General features: G+C 48.8%; 1 protein-coding gene and 1 long non-coding RNA gene across 3 annotated transcripts; one reads left to right on the top strand and one right to left on the bottom strand.

Annotated features, from left to right (window-relative positions):
• Positions 1-1,546: 1,546 nt before the first annotated feature.
• LOC109784938 (uncharacterized) lies at positions 1,547-20,162 on the top strand. Of its 2 annotated transcripts, none has more exons than XR_005772451.3 (4): positions 1,547-1,866; positions 2,580-2,716; positions 2,840-3,426; positions 19,484-20,162. It is a non-coding gene; the product is annotated as an uncharacterized lncRNA (long non-coding RNA). The 2 variants fall into 2 exon arrangements; XR_006671955.2 differs by having other exon boundaries at positions 2,583-2,716.
• A 2,069-nt stretch (positions 20,163-22,231) lies between these two features.
• On the bottom strand, positions 22,232-23,945 carry LOC109786896 (uncharacterized). The gene has a single exon (XM_020345455.4). It carries the CDS (start codon positions 23,870-23,872, stop codon positions 22,568-22,570), a length of 1,305 nt encoding a protein of 434 aa, XP_020201044.1. The 5' UTR covers positions 23,873-23,945; the 3' UTR covers positions 22,232-22,567.
• Between the last annotated feature and the right edge of the window lie 237 nt (positions 23,946-24,182).

Here is a 24,182-nt window from a genome sequence, read left to right on the forward strand (position 1 = left end):
ACCTGACAATGAGTACTAGGGGTACGAACTAAGGGTGGATCCTAGCTACGGCACAAGTGTATCACTCGGATTTTACAAGTCCGGGCCCCTCTCGGAGAGGTAACGACCCAACGTCTCGTGCCCGGAGGATTGTGTTTCCTCTTGGGGTATAAGATTACAGTGGATGCTGAACCCTTGCCCTGGAGCTAGAGGGAGGCTTATATAGAATGCGCCTCGGCCTCACAACTGCCACGTTACAAGGGGTTAAATGAGTATAACTACAACAATTACTAGTAACGGCAGCTATAACTACACTTGAAGTCCGACATTAAGCTACTCGACGGTTGCAGCTCCCACGTCGCCACTACACCTCCTCTATCCGACTGATGATGGTTAGGCTGACTGGAGGGAAGACGTCTGAGTGTCGTCGGTGTATCCGAGTGGATTTTTAGTGGAGCACATCCGAATGCGCCCGTGGTCCAGGGACCTTCCAATGATGGTGTGGGACCCTAGGTGGACCTTAGATGTCAGGTCCTTGACCGTACAAATAGTAGGTGACCCCATCAACGACAGTGGCGAAGCATTTTGGGTGGTGGTGGCGGTGCCTCCGAAGTCGCCCGAGTGCGTCCCCGGAGGCGTTTAAGGTTCGACATTTTCTCATATGTTCTCATCTGAAATACTATATATCTAAATAGTTGAACCCCACTAGTTCTATTTCTCTTGACATACAACTATGCCAACTAACGATGTTACCACGAATAGGAAAACAACCACCTTATCTCGACATGCAATAGTGCCAACTCACTATGCTATGCCATGCCATGCATGGGAAAGACAAATGTTCTACAGGTGTATACATTAATTAAGTATTTTATTTTAATTTCAATTCTTAACCAATGTTTTATACAATTAAATCTCGTTGCAATAACTGCAACTAATTCTAGCAGTAACGCTCAAGGTATCATCTCTAGTTTTCTAAGTAAGCAATCCCATTTAAATGCACAGACAAGTCATCCATATCTCAACCGCATGAAATCTTTCACTTTTCACCACATGCAAGCCATCTACATCATCTAGCATGCGGGCCCTCTGCATCATCAATTTATAGCAACAAACAATTGGACTGGAATATCACAAGGCAATATAACAATACATCATCAATATAGATACATATGACAAAAAATATGATGCGGTATTATTCTCATATATTTCAATTTTATTTTTGGTAATTTTGTTGCTATAAATTTCGGTAGCAACGCATGGAATCTATTGTACGAACATGAGGACAGCAGTAGCTTGCACCCGTCTTCACTACCATCGTCAGATGACTAGGTGCCTCACAAACCACATATCTCTACTTTTTCAACCTCCTTCGATACCCCCACCCTCGTAGGATAGCACACCGAAAAAATCTCGTGAAAAGCCCACGCGCCAAACCAACGCAAAGAATGAACCCACGTCCTCCACCTTCCCCCACGACCAATCTCCATCTATAGATCTCCCTCTCCCAAACCGAAACCACTGGCACCCCCCCCCCCCCCCCCCCCCCCCCCCCCCCCAACCACAATGGCGGCCCACCATCTCCTCCTCCTCTGCCCTACCTCGCAGCCCGGTGTCGCCTGTCCGCACCCCCAGCAGCCGCAAGATTGGGTCGCCATCCCGCCGCACGAGCCATACGCGTTGCTGCGACCAGCCACCACCCGAGTCCGCTGCATATTGGCAGGCACAACCGTCTCCCTTTGGTTGACTCCTTCAGTCGTCCGTCTACCCTGACACAGCCACCCGCTGGGCCGAGCGAGATCGTCATGACGCTTTGGATCGGAGGCATGCGGTATTGGATGGAGGATATATAACTACATCTACAGTTGATCCGTGAGCAAGGGCGAGGTATGTGTATCTCGTTCTCTTCTCTGCACCTAATATTTAAATGTCTGATTGAGTGTTAGCTTAGTAGCCTCCCGTGGCAACCGACATCAATGAAAAAAAGATGGCATTAGCCCATTGCCTGATGAAGAAGATGAGAGTAGGGAAGAAGAAGAAGATGATGATGATGAGGTGGAGGAGAGTGGTGGTGGGCACATCCTCGCTTGTACGCATATTCACTCATAGGGCGACCTTGTTGCTACATCATTGCATGGATCCCAGCCACGCCCTACTCAATCTGTGTCTTCACTGACCTCTCTACCTACAAGGTTTCTGATGAGGTGGAGGAGAGCTATTTTTGTCTTGGATTATGCAAATATGAATATATTGTAAAGCAATCATGGTGCCTCTGTATATTTATTTGAAATTCCAGTTTAATCGAATCCATCTATTTTATTAGCATCCATGTAGTTCACTGCTGGAGTTTGCACATTTAATCTCTATTAATTACTACAGTTTCTTGATTTTGAATCTTATAAAGTGGTTCATATCAGTACCGATATTGACTAGGTGGAAAGTTTCTATGATCTAATATGGATCTCTGTTCTGATTATTTGTGAAAAGTATTCTTGCTCCAATAAGGACCAGTATTATGATTTTAGGTGAAAAGATTTCTTCCGTATTTTTTTTTCATTAGTACTGAAACTGAAATTTTGCTCTTTTTTTATGTCCTCTAGCAGCGCTGAACAGGAAAGCCTCCCCGCCACCATTAGGGAGCTCTTGGTTGCACCGCAAGCTGCAAGGCCTTGTCAAATCACTCATGTCGCTTAACGGCTATGGCCTCTCGCTGGTCAAGATGGATCATTTTGTGCAGGTTGGCCTCGCCCACTTATGTCCTACTGGTACATTTGGACAATGACATTCAGTTCTAGCAAAACTATTGTAAAGCTGCACGCATAACTCAAAATCTTGGACCATGAACATCATCCAATGACAGAACCCACGGACATGCCTTTTCCTTGGTGCGGGCAAGGCACACATAACTCCAGGTATGTACTTTTCATTAGTGAATTGAAAGAAAGAAAAGGAAAACATGTTATCTGTTTGTCCACATTGCTTCGTGATCATGTTCGTTTGTGAAGAAAAATAGCACACGACATTACTCAATGTTTTGAATATTTTATGTTTTAGTTATATATTTCTTTATATCGTTATCATCCTATTTTAAATGAATACATCAGAGTTGTGTTTACTGTACTTTAATTTTTTCTTCATGAAATCTCTGTTCTGTTCTGCTTGAATTTGTATCAAGGGACAGAGTTTGGTTCCATGCATATTGCGACAACTTAAACTATTTCTTGAGCAAAGCTTCCTGATGGACATCCTGCTTCACATTTCGCAAAGGTGCTGCCCATGGTTGCTCCAGTTACTCGAGCTCAGCGCCACCTGCTTGCATGAGATTTTCTCTGCAGTCACGCTGCCTCTTTATACCTGAACCATGATGTGACCGCAGTACACCACTGAGGCTTGATTAAGTCGAGAAGGCTTTGAGTGAGCTCCACATAGCTATTGACCGGGTCTTTGGTGAGTGAACAAGCCAAGTTAGTGCATGTTTGGGTTATCTATTTACATTATTAAATGGGTGGCAGTTCAGGGTTTCAATTTCGACCACTCTCTAGGGCACTTCTTTCGGGAGAATAAACTTGATAAATTCCTTCTTCACTCTAAGGTTTCAGTTGTGAGTAATTGTTAGACCTGGCCATTTTATTCTGTAGATATTCTCTGAAGCCGTAAGCACAGAACAGTTACTGCAATGACAGTTTGTGTTACTGAAGTCCTTTTAGTCTTCCTGTTAAAATAATATCAAAGTTCAAATGTTCATAGAGAGCCCTATGTTTTGCTTTGTTTTCAATTCCATACGCCAGATTTAACTCAATCCAGGATGTATTTCTTCTTGTATAATTAACTTTTGTATTCTACGAACACAATTGATGCCCTTTAATTTTTTTTTGAGAGTACGCCAAAGGCGTACCATACCTTTATAGAAGAAGAGAGCAAGCGTTATTTACAAGGGTTACAAGAAAGAAAAGAGACACCCTAGGGCACCCAACTAGCTATCCTATGCCAACACTCTCACAAAACGAGCCATAACCTCCTCCACCCAAGCCCGCCAGTCTCCATTCTTTGAGCTCCGCGATGATGGCAAGGGCCAGCTCGGATGCGGTCTTCTGCTGGTTGATCCGGTGAAAAACTCTGGCATTGCGTTGCTTCCAAAGAGCCCATGTGGTTGCGATGACGACCATGTCAAAGCCGCGCTTGGATGTTTTTCTCAAGTTAGTCCTCGTGGCCAGCCACCAGTCAAGAAGAGTATCCTCCGGTCTGGGGACGTTACCGCTGAAGCTCAGAGTCTAAAAAATGTAGTGCCACACTTCCCTAGCGTAAACGCATTGAGTGAGGATGTGCTCCGCATTGTCCTCATCTTGGAGACACATGAAGCAGGCGGACGGAGCATCCTGGAGTCCATGTCTGAATCTCCTATCAGAAGTCCAAATCCGGTGTTGGACTGCCAACCAGACGAAGAGTTTGCACTTCAGGAGAGCCCAGCTTCTCCAAATGCAAGTGGCAAAGGGGGCTCTTTCAGCGCCTTGACAAAGACGATTGTAGGTGGACTTTGCAGTATAGGATCCAGACGGGTCAGCTGGCCACGAGAAGGTGTCGTCCCTAGTGGGGTCGTGATTGCTCGTACTGATCGCGAGATTGAGATGTAAAAGCTGCATGTGGCCAACAAAGTTGACTTCTCCACTGATGTCATGGAGCCATCGCCCCTCCAAGAGCCCATCCTCGACCGTGCGGCGATTGATCGTACGCGTGTCCACTAGAGCATGGATGAGCGGTGTGATGTCCTTGACCGCAAAGCCATGGATCCATCGATCTCTCCAGAACAAGACCTTGCTGCCCTTCCCCACAGTGATGTGCACCATGCTGTCAAAAACCTCCCGAGCCTCTCCGTCGACCGCCATGGGCAGTCCTTGCCAAGGCCTGTCAGGATCCGTTCTTCTGAGCCACTCCCATTGAACTCTCAAGGCCAATCCTTGCAATTGTAGATTAAGAACGCCCAAACCACCTTGCCAGGTCGGTTTGCAAACCGAATTCCATGCCACGAGGCATTGACCGCCATTCACCTTCTCCTTGCCAGCCCAGAAAAATGAACGCATCCATTGGTCGATCTCTTCAAAAACCCAAGCTGGAGCCTCCGTGATCATGAAGTGATGTATGGGTTTGGCCGCAATGACCGACTTAACGAGCACCACATGTCCAGGGCGATGAATAAGCCCTCTTTGCCAGGCTGGGGCGAAGCTCTTGGCTTGGTCGATCATGGGCTGCCAATCGGCCCTCGAAAGCTGTCGGATGGCAAGTTGGAGACCAAGGTATTTGCACGGAAAGTTGCCCAAACGACAATGCAAGATGGACTGCACCCGGTCTCGGTCGCTGGTGTCCCAATGGATCAAGATGGCCATAGACTTTTGATAGTTGATTTTAAGCCCAGAGGCCTCCCCAAACACATGTAACACCGATCTGACGAACGTGAGGTCCAGCTCCTTTGGCTTAACAAATAAGACCACGTCGTCTGCGTAGATCGACACCGACTGATGAGCATCGATGCCCGGGAAATTTCCAATAACACCTAAATTGGCAGCCTTGATCATGATGCGTGACAACACATCCATGGCGATGACGAATAGCAGGGGAGAGATAGGATCCCCCTGCCTGAGGCCCTTGACATGAGTGAAGCTTTTGCTGGGAACTCCATTGACAATCACTTTGGTGGTGGCGGTCCGCAGAAGAATAGAGATCCAACCGCACCACTTTTGGCCGAATCCTTTGCTCCTCATCCCATCCATCAGGAACGACCAATTGAGCGAATCAAAAGCCCTAGAGATGTCAAGTTTCAAAAAAGCGTTGTCCGCCTTGCGAGCGTGTAACTTCCTGGCCACTTGCCTGACAAGAAGGAAATTGTCGTGCAGGTGCCTCCCACAAATGAAAGCTGACTGGTTGGCCGTGACGATTTCTTTCATTCTTCTGCGCGCTCTTATCGCGAGTAACTTGGCGAAAATCTTAGCCACACTATGAGGGAGGCTAATTGGCCGAAAATCTCCAATCTCCTCCGCGTCAGGCTTCTTCGGAATAAGGACAATGTGGGCTCTGTTGAGGATATAGACCTTAGAGTCACCCGCCAGGAGGGGCCGGGTTACTCATAATGGTCATCGCCAGAAGCCCGGCGCCAAGCTTGAAGACGGTGGGCCAAAGATGGGCTTAAGACCCGGATATGGCTTAAGGCCTGTAGTTACAATCATCATTATGGTAGAACTTGTAGTATAAGGCAAGAATAGTTGAGAGTCCGAGCCGGACACTCTTATGAGCCGGCCGGGACTCTGAGAGCTGCTGGGCGTCAGCCTCCCTATATAAAGGGACGACTCGGCAGCGGTTTAGGGACAAGACAGATCTCATCGAGAGCCAGGCATAGCGGTTTAGCTCCCTGGTCATCGAAACCCTAATCAATACCACCTCAACTGGACGTAGGCTTTTACCTTCACTGTAAGGGGCCGAACCAGTATAAACCCTCGTGTTCCTTGTCCCGTTTAACCCCTTCAAGCTTCCTAGCGGCGATGGCTCCACGACTAAGTCCTAGCTTGAGGACATCTGCCGTGACAATTCCACGACAGTTGGCGTCCACCGTGGGGCCAGCGCACGGTGGATTTGAGTTCTTGAAGGGCAGCTTCGAAGGGCTCAAGGGATACGCTGTGGGCCGGATGACCAAGAGTCGTCGCGGCAAGCTCTACATCGACGATGCAAACTGGGGCCCCGACGCCGGCTCAATTGAGTACGGGTACCGGGTCCCCTTCGGCGGAATTCATGTTTTCATTGGCAAGGTTGGGGAGCCGGGCCCTGAGCCGGATCTCTGCGCCGATCTCATCGAGACGGCTCAGCGTGCGCGACCCGCCCGGGCCCTGCCTGCCTTGAGGCATGCTTTTGTGGGATGTGTCCATGGAGGGCACTCTGACAGATCTGGATCTGGTGATGAGACGGCCGCCGGCTCTGACGGCGAGTCGTCCACAGATGAGTCAAACTCGTTGTATCAACTTCAAGATGGTAGGCTCATGGGTTGTTCCGATAGTGACAGTATTCCGGACCCGTTTGAGCCGCCGAGCCGGGTCAGAATCTTCATGGCCGGTGCGCAGCCTGTTCAGAACCCTGCTGCTGGGGCAGGAAGCCCGGTGCCTTCGCCGGCTCAGGTGCTGATGGATCTCACGGACAAGATGACGGCCCTGTTGACCGCCGCGGTTGACCCGGCGGATCAAGCTCAGCATGACGCGGAGGTGGCGCAGTTAAAGTTAGATCTAGTGAAAGCCAAAGAGGATCTGGCAGCGGAAGGGATCAGGATGGCTGCGGAGAGGGCGGCCCTCGACGCCCAAACTCAGTTGATTCAGGCACAGTCCTTCCGGCTCACGATGGATCAGAACGCGTCCAATGAGGTCATGAGAAGGAGGCATCAAAAGGCCCAATCTCGACTCCCTCCGGTTTACGATCCACGAAACCTCTTCAACACGCCAGGTGCAGGGTCTAGTAACCCGCCAGGGATCATAGTGCCCGGGTCTGGGCCCCCTGTTCAGCCACAGGTGATGGGGCCTCCCCGGGTGAACCCTGCCCCGCCTCAATACGTGCCAATACCACTGGGTCATTATGCTAACCCGCTGGAGAACATGGTCGCCGCAGCAGCGCGGCTGGCAGCTCTCCCAATTAACGGCGACTCTCCGACGGCTATTGAAACCCGCCGGGTCAGGGAACTCCTTCAGACAGCACTGGCGCAACAAGAGGCATACTCTTACAGCCGGGACAGGATCCACTCGACCCCTCGTCCAGGCCGGAGCCCGAGTTATAGCAGACACATGGTCTCAGCGACCGGCTCAAGTAATGTCCGACGCCATGACCCGCCCCCTGGCCATGGCCCGGCTTATAACGGAGCCTTTCACGCAGCAGACCAAGATAGAGCGCGACAAGAGGCAGAGCAGGTGCCTCAGTTGACGGCTTACCAGACTCCCCCGGCTTATCCGACGGCTTCCGTCGACGTGGGCATCCCTACCAGGACTGGAGGTGTCCCTTGCTTGGTGCCGGCTCTCCGCAATGAGCGTCTACCCAAGGACTTCAAAGGCCCTAGGAAGGTGCCTAATTACACAGCTGACTTACAACCCGCAGCCTGGATCAAGAGTTACGAGATGGCCATGGAACTGCTGGAAGTCAGTGAAGCAGCAATGGCCAAGTTCTTCACCATGATGTTAGATGGGACTGCCCGCACTTGGTTGAAGGGGCTACCACCGAATTCCATCGGGTCTTGGGCTGAGCTGAAAGCCCGGTTCATCCAAAATTTCAAGGATACCTGTAGGCAGTCTATGTCAATTGTGGATTTGACTAACTGTAAGCAGCAGGAGGGTGAGTCTACGACACATTGGGTTCGTCGGGTTAAGGAGATAATACATTCATATGATAAGATGGATGCCGGCTCTGCAGTCTTAATGTTAGAACAGAATTGTCGTTTCGTGCCCCTGAAGATGAAACTCGGGCGGCTTAAGCGCGACTGCAGTGATATGGGTACACTGATGGCGGCTCTCGTCAAGTACGCCGATTCTGATAGTACCAAGGACCTCGCTTCAGATGATAAAAGGACAGGGAAGGGAAAGAAGAACGGCAATGGCAAGGGTCCTCAGCATAACCCGGGGAACCAAGGAGGTGGCAAGCGCAAGGCCGATGGCAGCCTAGAGTTCGTAGCCAATGCCAGCTCACAGGGCAATAACCAGCGACGCAAGGGGAGGCCCCCTCCCCGGGCCGGCGGGTCAGGCCCGACGCTGGAGCAATTGTTGAATGAGCCTTGTCCAAGGCATGGCTCTAGAGAGAAGCCAGCTACTCATCTATGGAAGGATTGTGCAATCATGAAGGCCTTTAAGAATTCCAACGCCTTTGACGGCAACAATGACCCGGGCGGTGGCTCAGGCGCCGGCGGCTTTCATGGCCCGGGCGGCGGTTCAAATGCTAATCCTCAGAACGGTCAAGGGGGCTTTAATCAGCAGACTGGCCAGGGTCATCAACAGCAGCAAGGGGTTATCAGACCAATCCAAAGCAGCTCAGCGGGGGACAGTATCATGTATTCACCACCAGTCTGTGTAAGCGAGATCAGAAGCTTCCTAAGAGGGCTGTGAATGCCGTTGAGCCGGCGGCTCCACGCTATTTACGATGGTCTGAGCAGCCTATAGTGTGGAGTAGGGAGGATCACCCTCCCCGGGTGGATAATCCGGGTCACTTGGCCTTGGTGGTGGCTCCTCAGGTGGGAGGATATAAGTTCACTAAGGTACTCATGGATGGAGGCAGCAGTATCAACATCCTCTATTATGAGACTTTCCGTCGTATGGGTTTGATTGATAAGAACCTCAGCCAGTCAAACACTATTTTCCATGGTGTGGTACCTGGTAAGTCGGCTTATCCAGTCGGCAAGATCGAGTTGGAAGTGGCCTTTGGAGATGAGCACAACTACAGGGTGGAAAAATTGACCTTTGAGGTGGTCAAGATAAGAAGTCCGTACCATGCCATATTTGGGCGGCCGGCTTACGCCAAGTTCATGGCACGGCCGTGTTACGTGTATTTACAGCTCAAGATGCCGGGTCATAATGGGACCATTACGATTCATGGCAGCCGGAAGGTGGCCCTGGAATGTGAGGAAGGCGATGCGGCTTATGCAGAATCTGTTTGCGCAACAGAGGAGTTGAAGTTTTACAAAGACAACGTTGACCCAACGGATATGACCTCTCTGAAAAAGCCAACTACGGAGCAGGAGCCGGCAATGAAATTTAAGTCGGCTGATGAGACTAAACTTGTTGATTTCGTTCCAGGAGATTCATCTCAGCAGTTTAGCATCAGCGCCAATCTGGATCCAAAATAGGAAAGCGCGCTCATCGAGTTCATCCGTGAGAATAGGGACATTTTTGCATGGAAGCCGTCTGACATGCCAGGTGTACCTAGAGAACTCGCTGAGCACACTCTCAATGTTGATCCGAAATTTAAGCTGGTCAGGCAATTCCTTCGGCGGTTTAATGAAGAGAGGCGGAAAGCTATTGGTGAAGAGGTGGCCCGGCTCTTGGCGGCCGGGTTTATCGTTGAAGTCTTTCACCCAGAGTGGTTAGCTAACCCGGTGCTCGTGCTCAAGAAGAACGGCACCTGGCGGATGTGTGTGGACTACACGGACTTGAACAAAGCGTGTCCGGCTGATCCTTTTGCCCTTCCCCGTATTGATCAAATCATTGATGCTACGGCGGGTTGTGAGCGTTTAAGTTTCTTGGATGCTTATTCTGGATATCATCAGATTAAGATGGCAGTTAAGGACCAGGAGAAGACGGCGTTCATCACTCCCTTTGGAGTCTTCTGCTATGTGTCTATGCCCTTTGGACTCAAGAGTGCACAGGCGACTTACCAGCGTTGCGTGCAGAACTGTCTTCATAACCAGATTGGGCGCAATGTTCATGCTTATGTGGATGATATTGTGGTTAAATCCAGGAAGGAGGATGAGGGAAACCTTTGATAACCTACGGGTCTACAAGATGATGCTTAACCCGGCCAAATGTGTTTTTGGTGTTCCTGCAGGCAAGCTCTTGGGTTTCTTGGTTTCTAACAGAGGTATTGAAGCTAACCCGGAGAAGATCAAGGCAATCACCTCTCTGGCTAAGCCGGCGTGCATAAACGACGTCCAGCGCTTGGCGGGTCGTATTGCTGCTTTAAGCCGTTTTATAAGCCGTTTGGGGGAGAAGGCCATGCCATTATATCAATTGATGAAGAAAACTGACGGCTTTGTCTGGAATGAAGCAGCTAATACTGCTTTTGAGGATTTGAAGAGGCAGCTGGCCGAGCCCCCAGTCCTTGCGGCTCCGGTTGACAAGGAGCCTTTATTACTGTACGTGGCTGCTAACACACGAGCCGTCAGTGTGGCCGTGGTGGTGGAGCGCAAGGAAGAGGGTAAGGAGCATCCGGTTCAGCGGCTGGTTTATTATGTCAGCGAAGTACTCATTGAGTCCAAGCAGCGGTATCCGCATTGGCAGAAGCTTGTTTATGGTGTGTTCATGGCGAGCCGGAAGCTTAAGCATTATTTTCAGGGTCACCCCATCACTGTGGTCAGTTCTTCCCCCCTTGGGGATATCATTCAAAACAGGGAGGCCACAGGGAGAGTGGCTAAGTGGGCTATAGAGCTCAGACCTCATGGTCTGAAATACGTGCCACGCACTGCTGTTAAGTCTCAGGCCTTGGTGGATTTCATCAATGATTGGACAGAGTTACAAGTGTCCGAACAAAAGCCGGACAACACATACTGGACTATTCACTTCGATGGGTCCAGGCAATTGGAGGGCTCGGGGGCTGGAGTCGTATTGGCTTCGCCTAAAGGTGACAAGTTTCATTATGTGCTACAATTGATGTTTCCTTGCGCCAACAATGCAGCTGAATACGAGGCCTTGCTCCACGGTCTTCGGATGGCTAAGGAGATGAGCTTGAGCCGGGTAAGGTGCTTCGGCGACTCAGACTTGGTGGCTCAACAGGTATCAGGAAAGTGGGACTCTAAGGACCCTCTCATGGCGGCTTATCGCCGCGAAGTTGATGCCATTGCTGGGCACTTTCAGGGTTATCAAGTAGAGCACATCGATCGCAGGAAGAATGAAGCGGCTGATGCTTTAAGCCGGCTGGGCTCTCAGCGAAAACCGGTGCCGCCTAATACTTTCCTGGATGTCCTGTATAACCCTTCTGTTAAGTTGCCTACAGAGGAAGACTTGGCTGTCCCTAACCCGGAGGCGCGACTGGTGGCGGCTCTCCACATCATACCGGACTGGACGGTGCCCTATTTGGCTTACATAACCCGGGGAGATTTGCCTGAGGACGAAACTTTGGCCAGACAAATAACCCGGCGGTCTAAGTCAATGGTTGTCATCAATGGTGAGTTGCATCGCCGCAGTGTTACGGGAGCGTTCCAGCGTTGTGTCTCCCCTGCGGAAGGTCAAGAGATCTTGCGAGAGATTCATGAAGGGGATTGTGGCCATCACGCCGGCTCAAAGTCTCTTGTGGCCAAGGCTTTTCGTCATGGTTTTTATTGGCTGACGGCTCATGCTGATGCGGAGGACTTGGTCAGTAAATGTGATGGTTGCCAGAGGTTCTCGCGACGGGCTCATGTGCCGGCTCAGGAGCTTAGGATGATCCCAATTACTTGGCCCTTTGCGGTCTGGGGGCTTGATATGGTTGGGCCTTTTAAAAGGTCCAAGGATAAGAAGACCCACCTTTTGGTGGCAGTTGACAAATTTACTAAGTGGGTTGAAGCGGAGCTAGTTAGCAAGTGCGATGCAGCCACGGCGGTTCAATTTATGAAAAAGGTGATTTTTCGCTTTGGCTTTCCGCACAGCATTATAACTGACAATGGTACCAATCTATCCAAAGGCGCCATGGAGGAGTTTTGTCAACGAGAGCATATCCGACTTGATGTTTCATCAGTGGCTCATCCTCAATCCAATGGTCAAGCTGAGAGGGCTAATCAGGAGATTCTAAAGGGCATCAAACCCCGGCTTTTGGTCCCTTTACAACGGACGCCGGGTTGTTGGGTGGAGGAGTTACCCTCCGTGGTATGGAGCATCAACACTACTCCTAACAGGTCTACAGGTTTCACGCCTTTCTTCATGGTTTATGGAGCGGAAGCAGTCCTCCCCAGTGACATCCGTCATGACTCGCCTCGAGTGGCGGCTTATGTTGAGGTGGATAATGAACAGGCGCGCCAAGATGCTCTTGACTTGTTGGACGAACAGCGTGATGTGGCAGCAGCTCGCTCAGCGATTTACCAACAGGACCTGCGCCGTTATCATAGTCGCCGGGTTAAATCCCGGGTCTTCCAGGAAGGCGATCTGGTGCTCCGGCTCATCCAAGATCAAACAGATGCCCACAAGCTATCCCCGCCTTGGGAAGGGCCCTTTGTGGTCAGCAAGAATTTGCACAACGGGTCATATTACCTCATTGACATTCGGGAGCACAAAGATTCACGTAAGTCGGAGGAAGAGACCCGTCGGCCGTGGAACATAGCTCAGCTTCGGCCTTATTACACTTGAGCCACTGGCTCTCATAATGTACATATTTCCGTAAGCCATGTATATATTATGATAAGCAATAAAGCAGGACCTCTGTCCTTTTCTCCTCCAAAGATAAACGTGTTATTTTCATTACAAGATCATATGATAATTTGAAGGAGGGTCCGGCTTATGATCGTATTTGAATCTAGCCATACACAATACAGTCACTTGGGGGCTTCCTGTTCAAACATAGGTCGTATTCGAACCAAAGAGAACATAGCTGTCGATACCCATTTGATTGGCAAAGTGCCGAGCTCATTGGGGAGTTTTCTTTGATCATATTTGAATCATAGTTTAACCCCTTTGGGAACCGACGTGGATCGTATTCGAATCAGCGTCGTTAAACAATTCTTAAAAGTCATTTGGGGGCTTCCTGTTCAAACATGGGTCGTATTTAAACCAAAGAGAACATAGCTGTCGGTACCCTCTTGATTGGCATCGCCATACCCACTAGGGGCTATATGCTCGCATTCGAATCTTAGCATAACCTCTTTGGGACGGGTCTCTGGTCGTATTCGAACCGGAAGCCTCTAAGTTTTTTTCTGATTTATAGTAAGTTCTTCTGATTATTTCAAATATGCACGACGGGTCTCACTTTGCCGGCTTAAATTTTGATTTACAGTACTAGTCGAATACAATCGGCGTTCTTAAAACTGGTAAACCGGAATTGAGGTACCAACCTTATTACCCGGGTTATATAAGCCGGCAGTGTGCTTGCAGGCCGGTAAGTGTGTTATTACGGGTATATCAAAGACATAATTGAGGACCAGTCTTTTTTGATTCATCTTCCGGGTTATATGTCTCAAATTGTGATTCTCAGTGCGGTAAGCCGCCTCGAGACTTGTGATTTGTTTTTCTATGCAGGATAGTTAAAGGCAACTATTTGAGATTAAGGAAAATGAATGATCAATTATGACCCGGAGAGGTATAAAGGAGACAACTTAAATGGAATTCAGCATTCAACGCGTGCACGATGGCACGGCAAAGTTAAAGTGTTGGCCCTACTCTATTACAAGACTCATCGAGTCCAAAAGGGTGAAGCATTGTTTAATAAGCCGCCTGCAGAGTTACGATGCTTGCTGAGTTGAAGTTTCCGGCTCATCCCTCCTGCTCCTCCGGCTGTTCCCAAGACCTGGAAAGTTGACGACTTCCAGTCAATGCCGCTCAGAGCTTCAAATTGGGCTTCCTCGTCAATTAACCCGGCCGGGTCAATCTCCGGGGCAAAGGTGTGCTTACGAGCCGGCGGGACTAAGCTGATGGCTTCATAGCGCGGAGTGGGGATCCTCTGATTCTCTGCATCATAACCCGGCTGGTACTTAGTCAGATCCGTGTCATTGCCAATCAGAGTGGCCACCGGGCGTACGATCTTCACGCAGGCTGCAAAGTCCCTTTGGTCGAAGGGGGTGTCGTCTTCCTTCAAACTGGGGTAGCCCAGAGCAATGTCCGCCGGGTCTAGTTCTGGAAGGAATGCCTTGGCCCGGCTCAGAGCAGCTATGGCTCCGGCTCTTGCAGAGGCCCGTCGCAGCTCTTGGACACGTTGGGGAAGAACGGCAAGCTGGCGAAGAACTTCCGCCAGGTGAGTCGGCACCTCATTGGATAGGGCCACCACAGCCATGGCACGCTGTGACCCGGTGTAGAGTTGCTCCACCAGGGTGTACACGGCCTTCAACTTGGTTACCACACTTTGGTTGAGGTTGGCGCTTCTGGGACCTGTGTAACAGAGTAAGATAAGCCGCCGGCAATGATGGGTTATGAGACATAAAAATTATGAACTGGATGAAAGCCGGTGGAATGACTTACCGAAGATTGCGGAAACCATCTGGGACACTTGGCGCTTTAAGCCGGAGAGTTCGGCGGTTTTCTCTGTCAGAGCCCTCTCCGCCTGTTCGGCCCGGTTCACCAGAGTAGCCTTCTCTTCGGCCCAAGCTTTCCGTTCAGCATCAAAGTCCGTCTTCAGCTTTTCTTGCGCAACAATACTGGACACAAATTTGGCATTGGCCTTCCGGGTCTCAGTTTCTTGCGTCCTCAGGCGGGTCTTCAGATCGGAGATGTCAGCTTCAAACTTCTTGCAAGCAGCCTGCATAATTTCCGGGTTATAGGATGAACAGTTATTACGCAATTTTAAAGTCCCAAGCACTTTCCAAGCAAAGACACTTGGCACTTGGGGGCTAATGCATATCGAACGTTTCTATTTACAAATTGCCGGTTCAAGCGAGTAAGCCGGAACTTAAGTCTACAACATATTTTATCATAAGTCGTAGACTTGGGGGCTAGAGTATGGTAAGAATAACAAAATAACTATGCAGTAAGCAAGGAGAAAGAAGAGTAGTACCTCAGACTTCTGCTGAATCTGGTTCACCATGCTGATCTCTACATCCCGGCTCTTGTGCACTTGGCTGACATAGCCGGAGACGATCTCTCCGATGTTCAGGTTGGCGTTGTCGGTGAGGTCCAGATTAACCCGGCGGTGCTGTAGCAACTCCTCCTTGGCGGAGCACTTGGCCAGTGCAGTAGGTCTCCCCGGCTCAACAAACTCCGTCCGGGTGATTACCACGTCCGGGTCATTGGCCGGCTGAGCCGAGCTGGAGGTCTCCGGGTTAGCAGAAGCTTCTGCAGTTGCCTTGTCGGTTGGAGCGGTGGCTTCGGGAGCGGAGGCAGCTGGCGGTTCTTGAGCTGCTACCTCCGGTTCAGGCAAGTCCGGCTCTTCGACCGGCTTGTTCTTCTTCGCCTTCTTGGTGAGTTTTGCCTGGGCACTGAAAAGACAAAAAGGTTAAGCACAAAAGTGTAAGTAAAGACAAGTACAACATGAGATGATCATCATTACCCGGGCACGGTCTTGAAAGCCGGCAGGTTCGACTGCATAGAGTCGCCAGAAGAGGGGGAAGTCTCCTGATAATTTGAGTCAGAAGAGTTGAGCGGTTGACGTATAACACCCGCCAAAGGATGAAAAGGGTACAACTTTGAGATCACCTCGGTCCGGCGTTTCCTCGACGCGTCAGGTAAACCGGAAGAGAGGTCGGCGTCCTTGTTGGTCCGGGTGTGCCGCCGGCTCTCATGAATCTGTTGCTTCAAAAGAAATTGAGGATCTTGATAAGCTAAAGGATGTGAAAATCTTACTTTCCGGGTTACCCTTCGGACTTTCAGCCTTGGCAAGGGCTCCGAGTCGGAGGAAAGTATCATTACCTCTTCAACCACCGGGTTACTTGCTCCGGTGTCATCCTGTTGATGAATAGTATTGATAAGGTGGACAGAAATACAAACTACATACAACAAGAGATTACAGGTTCAGGGGTTACCTCTGACTCGGAGCTGTCGCTTAGTTGCAGCAGCTTTGAAGCAGTAGGCCTACTTCCCTTCTTGCGGGGAGCGGCTCTCTTGGCGGCTTTCTTAGCCTTCCTGGCCTTCTTGGCCGCCTCATGGTCATATTTGACCTTCCAGAATTTGTCATCAGCCTGAAAAATACAATGATGATTTTTTTTAAAAGATTTAGATGAAGGTTATCTGCAGAAGAAGATAAGATGTTCAGATCAGCGGCTTACTGCTGGGGCCGGGTTGGTCTTGCAGAAGGGGGCTAACCCGGTCCTCCCGCAGTCTGCCAAGCTCTCATTTAAAAGGGCCTTGGTCATGTCTTCAGCAACGTCTTCAGGAAGATCGTTGCGGCTGTGTTGCAGGGGGTCATCTTTCCGGCCTGTGTACTCACACATTAAGCCAGGGCGGCGGCTCAGGGGGATCACCCGCCACGAGATCCAGACCCGGACCAGATCAATTCCGTTGAGACCATTGCCCAGGAGAGCCTTGATTTTGTTGATGGTGGGGAGCAGAGGTTGGCGCTCCGCCTGAGTTAACTTGACAGACAGAGAGTGAGTTGGTTCCAGACGTGAAGGGCGAAAGCCGGGCAGCGGGCTCTCATCAGCCGGCGACGTGTCTTGGCAATAGAACCACGTCTGGTTCCGGTCTTTTGGGTGGCTTGGCGGCTCAGCGTAAGGGAAAAGGTAGTCCCTCCGTCGCTGAATGGAGATGCCACCAAGTTCCAACCTTGGCCCGTTGGCGCACTCGTTCTGACGGTTCAGGTAGAAGAGCTCTCTGAAGAGCAGCAGACTGGGTTCTTCTCCAAGGTAGACCTCACAGAACACTTGGAAATTGCATATATTTGACACCGAGTTGGGTCCTATGTCTTGAGGCCGCAGGTCGAAGAAATTCAGCACATCTCTGAAGAACTTTGAGCCGGGCGGTGCGAAGCCCCGGCTCATATGGTCCGCAAAAACTACCACTTCCCCGTCCCTCGGCTGTGGTCTCTCCTCTAATGGGTCGGGGGCACGGTAGGACATGACGTCCTTTTTGGGCAGGTAACCTGACTTCATGAAATCCGTTAAGGTCTCGTCGGTGACGTTGGACCTCATCCAATTGCAAGTGATGGGTGCTTTAGGAGCTTTGGGAGGCATGGTGAAAGTCGGAAGCCTATGATAAAAGGAAACATGCCCGGTTTAATTATAAGCCGGAGGAAATTTACAGTTCAGTGTTAAAGTGGCGGCTTATGGAGGGGCCTAATGACATATATCTAATTGCATTGGGTTATCTAAGCCGCTGGGGGTATTAAGAAATAATTCGATTGTCTACGACCTTGTCACAGATAAGCCGGATAATTTTATGGCGCATGGCCTCCTTTGAGCTGGAAGGTCCAACGGCGCGTGGTTTCTTTAAACCGGAAATGTAAACCGCCATGACTCAACGGGTGCAGTTTTTTACTAAGTGTGGTGAAAATAGTTTTCACACATTGCAGTAAATAATTTGGATCAAAACGGTCGGCTAAAAGGAAAGTTTCTAGACCTAAAAACAGACGCGAGGGAAGTTCTTGGGCTCGAACGGGGCTTTTAGGCAGTCAAAAGAGGTCTACTTGCATTTGAAATGAGTGCCAAACAGCCGCCGCGTTGGTTCTATGCTATCTTAAGATCAAGAAGAGGCAGTAAAAACGAAAACTACCAAGAACTCGTGGGCGACGGCGAAGAACACGGAAGAACAGCAGGAGCTTAACGTAGATCTATCCTACGAGGAGGAAGGAACTTACGGGTGCAGGGGTTCGCCGCGGTTCTCTGGACGGTTCAGGGTGATGCAGCGGCCAAGGACGACGAGGATGCAGAGCTCTGTTGCGGCAGTGGCGGCGGCGGAGCTCGGGCAGCACGGGAGCAGCGAGAGGAAGGAGACGAGAGAAGGGGAAGAATGGAAAGACCCGAGGGTCGGGCTACTTATAAGGGCGAGCTCATAAGTGGGCGCGAGAAACGAGGAGACCACGGCGTGGTTATCTCCCCACGAAACGCCTCGATTTTCGGGATGGCAGTAAAGATAAGATCCGTTGCGGATATAGTGGAGTAAAAAATGGACTTAATGGAAGATGACGTCACGGCGGATTACCCGGAGTCCAGAGGATGACATCACGCCGGGTTATAGCCTTCACACAAGTGTAAGCCGGAGAATTTCTGTCGAAAGAATTGAAGATTGACATGAGCCGGCTCAAATCAATCTGGGGCCTAATGTTGAGGATATAGACCTAGAGTCACCCGCCAGGAGGGGACGGGTTACTCATAATGGTCATCGCCAGAAGCCCGGCGCCAAGCTTGAAGACGGTGGGCCAAAGATGGGCTTAAGACCCGGATATGGCTTAAGGCCCGTAGTTACAATCATCATTATGGTAGAACTTGTAGTATAAGGCAAGAATAGTTGAGAGTCCGAGCCGGACACTCTTATGAGCCGGCCGGGACTCTGAGAGCTGCTGGGCGTCAGCCTCCCTATATAAAGGGACGACCCGGCAGCGGTTTAGGGACAAGAAAGATCTCATCGAGAGCCAGGCATAGCGGTTTAGCTCCCTGGTCATCGAAACCCTAATCAATACCACCTCAACTGGACGTAGGCTTTTACCTTCACTGTAAGGGGCCGAACCAGTATAAACCCTCGTGTTCCTTGTCCCGTTTAACCCCTTCAAGCTTCCTAGCGGCGATGGCTCCACGACTAAGTCCTAGCTTGAGGACATCTGACGTGACAATTCCACGACAGGCTCGGTTAAGCTTTCCGAAACCACGGCCATCTCCAACATAGAGCTTAAGAAACACCGCCATGATCTCATGCTTGATGATGGGCCACGCCTTCTGATAGAAGGCCGCGGTAAACCCATCCGGCCCTGGTGCCCGCTCCGGGTGCATCTCTTTGATCGCGCTCCAAACTTCCTCTTCTGTGAAAATAGCGTCCAACTCCGAGAGGTCAAGCTGAATTCTGTGAAAATAGCGCTCCAATGTCCTTTAATTTGAATAGTTGTCTTTTCTCTTATATCATTTCACATGTTTCACCTTTTTTTGCTGGGTCATGTTGTGTGAAATAGTTATACTATATCATTTCTTCTTCATTCTTGTACATATAGTGTAAATTCTGATTCGTTTTGCTTTTGTCTACAGGTCACTGTCAGGCCTGAGGAAGTGCATACTGAAAAATACGAGGAGCAGATGGGGTAGACCAATGTGTTTTTTATGTCAGAATCAGAATGCTATGAGAGTTGTACATGTGCTTTCGTGGGCCATGGGTGTGTGTGCTTGTGGAGCGCGTGGGTTATTTAAAGGCATTGATGATGAAATAGAATTTTGAATCCCATCCACCCCATATCCGAACTCAACAAAAAAAGAAAGATAAGGTTGCTAATCTTCTTTGGGGTTGATTTGGTGTAAGATCCTGATCCGCCTTTGGTTGATTTGGAGGAAGGCTGAGACAACTCCATTCAAACCCAGTACACATAATAGGCTTCTTGTAGTACACATAAAAAGCATCTGGGAGTGGTTGATGGACATCATCATGGTGCTCTGCTCACCGAAGGTGGCAATCATTGAGCAAGTAAACAGGAACTCAGGGCGGGCAGCACTTGAATCACAACTTATTGATACAATTATTGATCAAATTTGTGCCAAGTCAGTGCCAAACTTTACAGACAATGAAATTAGTCCTCTCTATTCATTCAATTCATTGTTTGCGAAAAAATAGATTAGAAGAACTTTTCAGTTGACGAAAATATATACTGTTGAAAAAAATAAGAATTTCAAAGAAGTGATTAAACACATTGATGAGAATCAATGTTAAGGGGAAGGAGGTCTGATAAGAATAGGTGCAAGAGAGGGAACCACTTGCCATATATGAATGCATACTAAATGTTATCATGTTTGACACATATTTTTGAACCAAAACGGTTGTTTGATCGCTATCTTCTATTATTCCGTGGCAACGCACGGACACTCAGCTAGTAGTGTGGTAGAGTGTTCGGCATCTAAAAAAAAGTATTCGACATCAACGAGTAACCAAACACAAAATTGACAATGCACAGTGGCAGCAGATCTTACTTACACAGTACGAGATATGTCTAACAGCGGCAGCAACTAATACTCGGTTATTTCATACACGATAGTGCATATGTGCATTCTGTCGCCATTATTTTTCAATGGCGATTTCCTCTCAGCAACAATGTGCATATGGTGGTAGAGCTCCTAAAGAAATGTTAAGAAGAGTTTGGAGGCCTAACTCATTTTTGCTGGACACTACTGTCCATACCAACATTCTTTTTTTTAGGGTAGTCCATACTAACATTCGTGAGATATAATAGCTTGAAGACTTGAACCAACAAAAAACACTATGATCATGTCAATCTGAACCCAGAGAAATGTTCATGTCCAACTAACATTGGTCATTCCTGTATTATAACTCCATGAAATGACCGAGGCGCCGAGGCCTGCCACTATACACGTAGATCGAATTTCCAATCAATAGCAAACAGAAGGTCAATATGACCACACAAATTCCATACATACTCTGGGTATTATCGAAATGGATTAGTCATGTTGCTACTAAACAATACAAGTTGATTCCAACAGGAAAGTAATACGAGACAAGTTAATCAAGCCTACTAATTTCTATTTGAACAAAAGAATGATATTCACCTACATCAGAGGCTAGACTTGGCTCAGGACAACCTGACAAGATCACGCACATCAAATTCACAAGTACTCCCTCCATCCCAAAATTCTTGTCTTAAATTCGTCTAGATACGGATGTATCTCATACTAAAACGTGACTTGATACATCCGTATTTAGACAAATCTAAGACAAGAATTTTGGGACGGAGGGAGTATTAAAAGCAGACACCAGGAAGAGATCAACAGTAAGGAGGCAAAAATGCAAGCCTCTTGTAAAAATTGCAATTGAATGAATCAGAAGAAATCTCGTATTAAGGCGAGGTAGAGACAATACTACCAAGTAGTCAGTTCTCATAACTTCTCATGACATCACGTTGAATTATGATATTATTACTGAATAGATCTTTTAAAAGGATGCCTACAAAGACCAACAATGGCAGTTACACAAATCATAAGTGTTCAGGGTGTCAGTTTGATGCCTTGAGCGTATTTCTCATCACATAGTTCATATAGACCATGATCATCTTTTTTGATAAAATATAGACCATGATCATAGTTCAGTAAACTCCACAGGATTCCACCACAATGCTGGTTGGTGTAGGAGAACAATCTTTTCTAATACTACTGTGTATTTGCTGGGAATGTATACAGAAAAAGAAAAATCAGATTTACTAATCAGCAATTGAGCATATCTCTTCAGGAATTTATCTATTGAAAATATTGTGAAAGATAAAATACTCATATATGAGCCCTAGGTTATATTCATCCAAAATTATAAGCTAGTATATCATGTGATACATGTCATTTATCCATGTACCCTTGTTTGCCTGTTTCAGCTTTTGACACAAATTCCTGAAGAGATGTGTAAATTTACAAAGAGAACAAGATAACTAGCCAACCTATTAATACAGTGCAAGAAACACTGTAAATATATGAGAAATAAATTCCTTAAGTAAAGTATTCCAAAAATAAATCACTCATGCAAAAAATTCATATAGAACACGCCATCATTCTGAGGACATCATATCATAGAGATAGTAGGCACTGCTAATTAATGAGCCAAAATAAGACGGATATATTTTTTAGCAAAATGGGTAAACAGGCTACAGCCCGTCAAGAACACTAATCTTACAGACAGAAAAAAAAAAAGAGGCTCCAATGTTCGGATGCCTTGCCCCAATACCGAGAAGAGACAGTAGTGAACCCAAGGAACAGATGAAGTAATTCACGCACAATGTAAATGGGAAGTTTGGTACCAGAAGACAACCCAATTACGATAGAAGATCAAAATACACATGATTGAGTTATCACTGAATACTGAATGTCAGGGAACAGATGAAGTAATTCACCCACAATGTAAATGGTAAGTTTGATAACAGAAGACAACAACGATTACCATAAACGATCAAAATACAGGATTGACTTGTCATTGAATCCTGAATATCAAGGAACTTCGTCAGGACCTTCAGCGTGATGCAGGTCCAAAGAAGAGATCAGTTCTGGATGGTAGCTGGATGTTTTGATTCAGTAGGAGAACAAGGCAATGCTTTTCACAGAATATCCTTCTCTGGTTGTCATCATTCCTCATATGAAGGGATAAAATCTTTCATTCTCTGGTAACAGAAAAGTACTCCACGATGAATGGTGGTATGGTTGGAAGAGACCATTATACGTCCTCGGAAACAACCACTCCAGCCTGCGACTTTCCAAGCACAGACAAGCAAACCAACAAGTGGCCTCGAGCGGATGGAACATCTGTGATGTTGTGAAGTACACTATGCTACCCCGCATTGCCGCAATTTTCAGCCCATTCTGGGGTAAGTACCCAAGCTTCCGTCGAACTTGATCAGTCAGGTTGAATACCCTGCTGTTAGCCCATGCCCCAGCATCAAGGCCATCTTCTTGACGCAGCATGAAACCGATGTTGAATCCATTTGAATAAGCAATGCACATCTTATCGCCGTTAATTTGGCCAAGGATCGAGCTGTGAAAACCTTCCAGATTGAGGAGAGGGGGGATCATCTCAACAAACAATCGCGGGTTGTTTGGGTTGGGGTCCAAGACAACCACATACGCACGATTCTGATAAAGCCAGTAGATGAAATTACCCACTCGCATGCCGCTCTCAAGCACAAGATCACCTTCGTCACCATCGTCATCTTCGTCACCTTCGTCATCTTCGTCACCTTCCGGGTGGGGGTTGGGATGGTGCGGGACATCCAACCATGGGGAGAGGAACCAATCGCCGCCCATTCCCAAGAATGAGAAGAAGACCGCAGCCCGCAACCTGAACTCTCCATGGGCAGCAAGACAGAAGATGCCAAAGCTCGCGGGGTTTTCGTCATCGCAGATCAGGCCGGCGTAAAGGAGTTGACGATCGCCTTCGCGGTCGTCGTCGTCGTCGTCGAAGATGCGGGAGTCACTCAGATCAAAGAACCGCTCGCACCACCGTGCCAAGGGGTTTAGCAGCAGGAGCAATACCTCATCCTCTTTGATGAGGAGAAGGTAGCCGCCACAGGCGTCGAGGAAGCTCCAGTTAGCTTCCGGGCCGTCGCGCGCCTGGAGGGCGGTGAGGAAAAAGTCACCGCTCAAGATGGCGGCCACGAGCTCCGGATCATTCCGGCGGGCGGGGGCGAAGGCGGGGATGCCGGGGACAGCCTGAAACGGCGTGTCGAAGAAGAGGCCGAGGAGGGGCGCCGGGTGGAGGTCGATGAATTGACGGCGGAAGGGGGGGAAGTTGGTCACCAGGTTGCGCCAGGGCAGGCAGGTGCAGGCGGCGCGGACGAGGTCCGAGAGGGAGGGAAGGCGGAGGAAGATATCGAGCAGCAGGATTTCAGGGAGGTCGTCGATGGTGGCGGCCGCGGCCGCCGGCTGGCCGTTGGCGGCCATAGATACGGCGGTTGGACGGGGGTTCCCTCGCCGAACCAACCAACTCAGTCTGATCTAGAAGGAAATGGGCCGCTCCGTAAACAGGAGAAGTGGGTTATTAACCCCAGCAAGAGAGGATGTCGCTGGGCGCTGGCATTGTCCACCTGTCCTTGTACGGTTTTGAAGTTTTAGGAGAATACCATGGTTTTCTTAAAAAACCATGGCTTCAAAGACTTTGATTTGTTTGACTTTAACAAATAGGAGTATTTTAGTTTAGTTTATAGAACCGTAGTATCTTCAAAAGTGAGGTTTTTTTTGCAGTATCTAAAAG

Source organism: Aegilops tauschii, chromosome 3 (assembly GCF_002575655.3).
Source record: "Aegilops tauschii subsp. strangulata cultivar AL8/78 chromosome 3, Aet v6.0, whole genome shotgun sequence".
NCBI lineage: Eukaryota > Viridiplantae > Streptophyta > Magnoliopsida > Poales > Poaceae > Aegilops > Aegilops tauschii.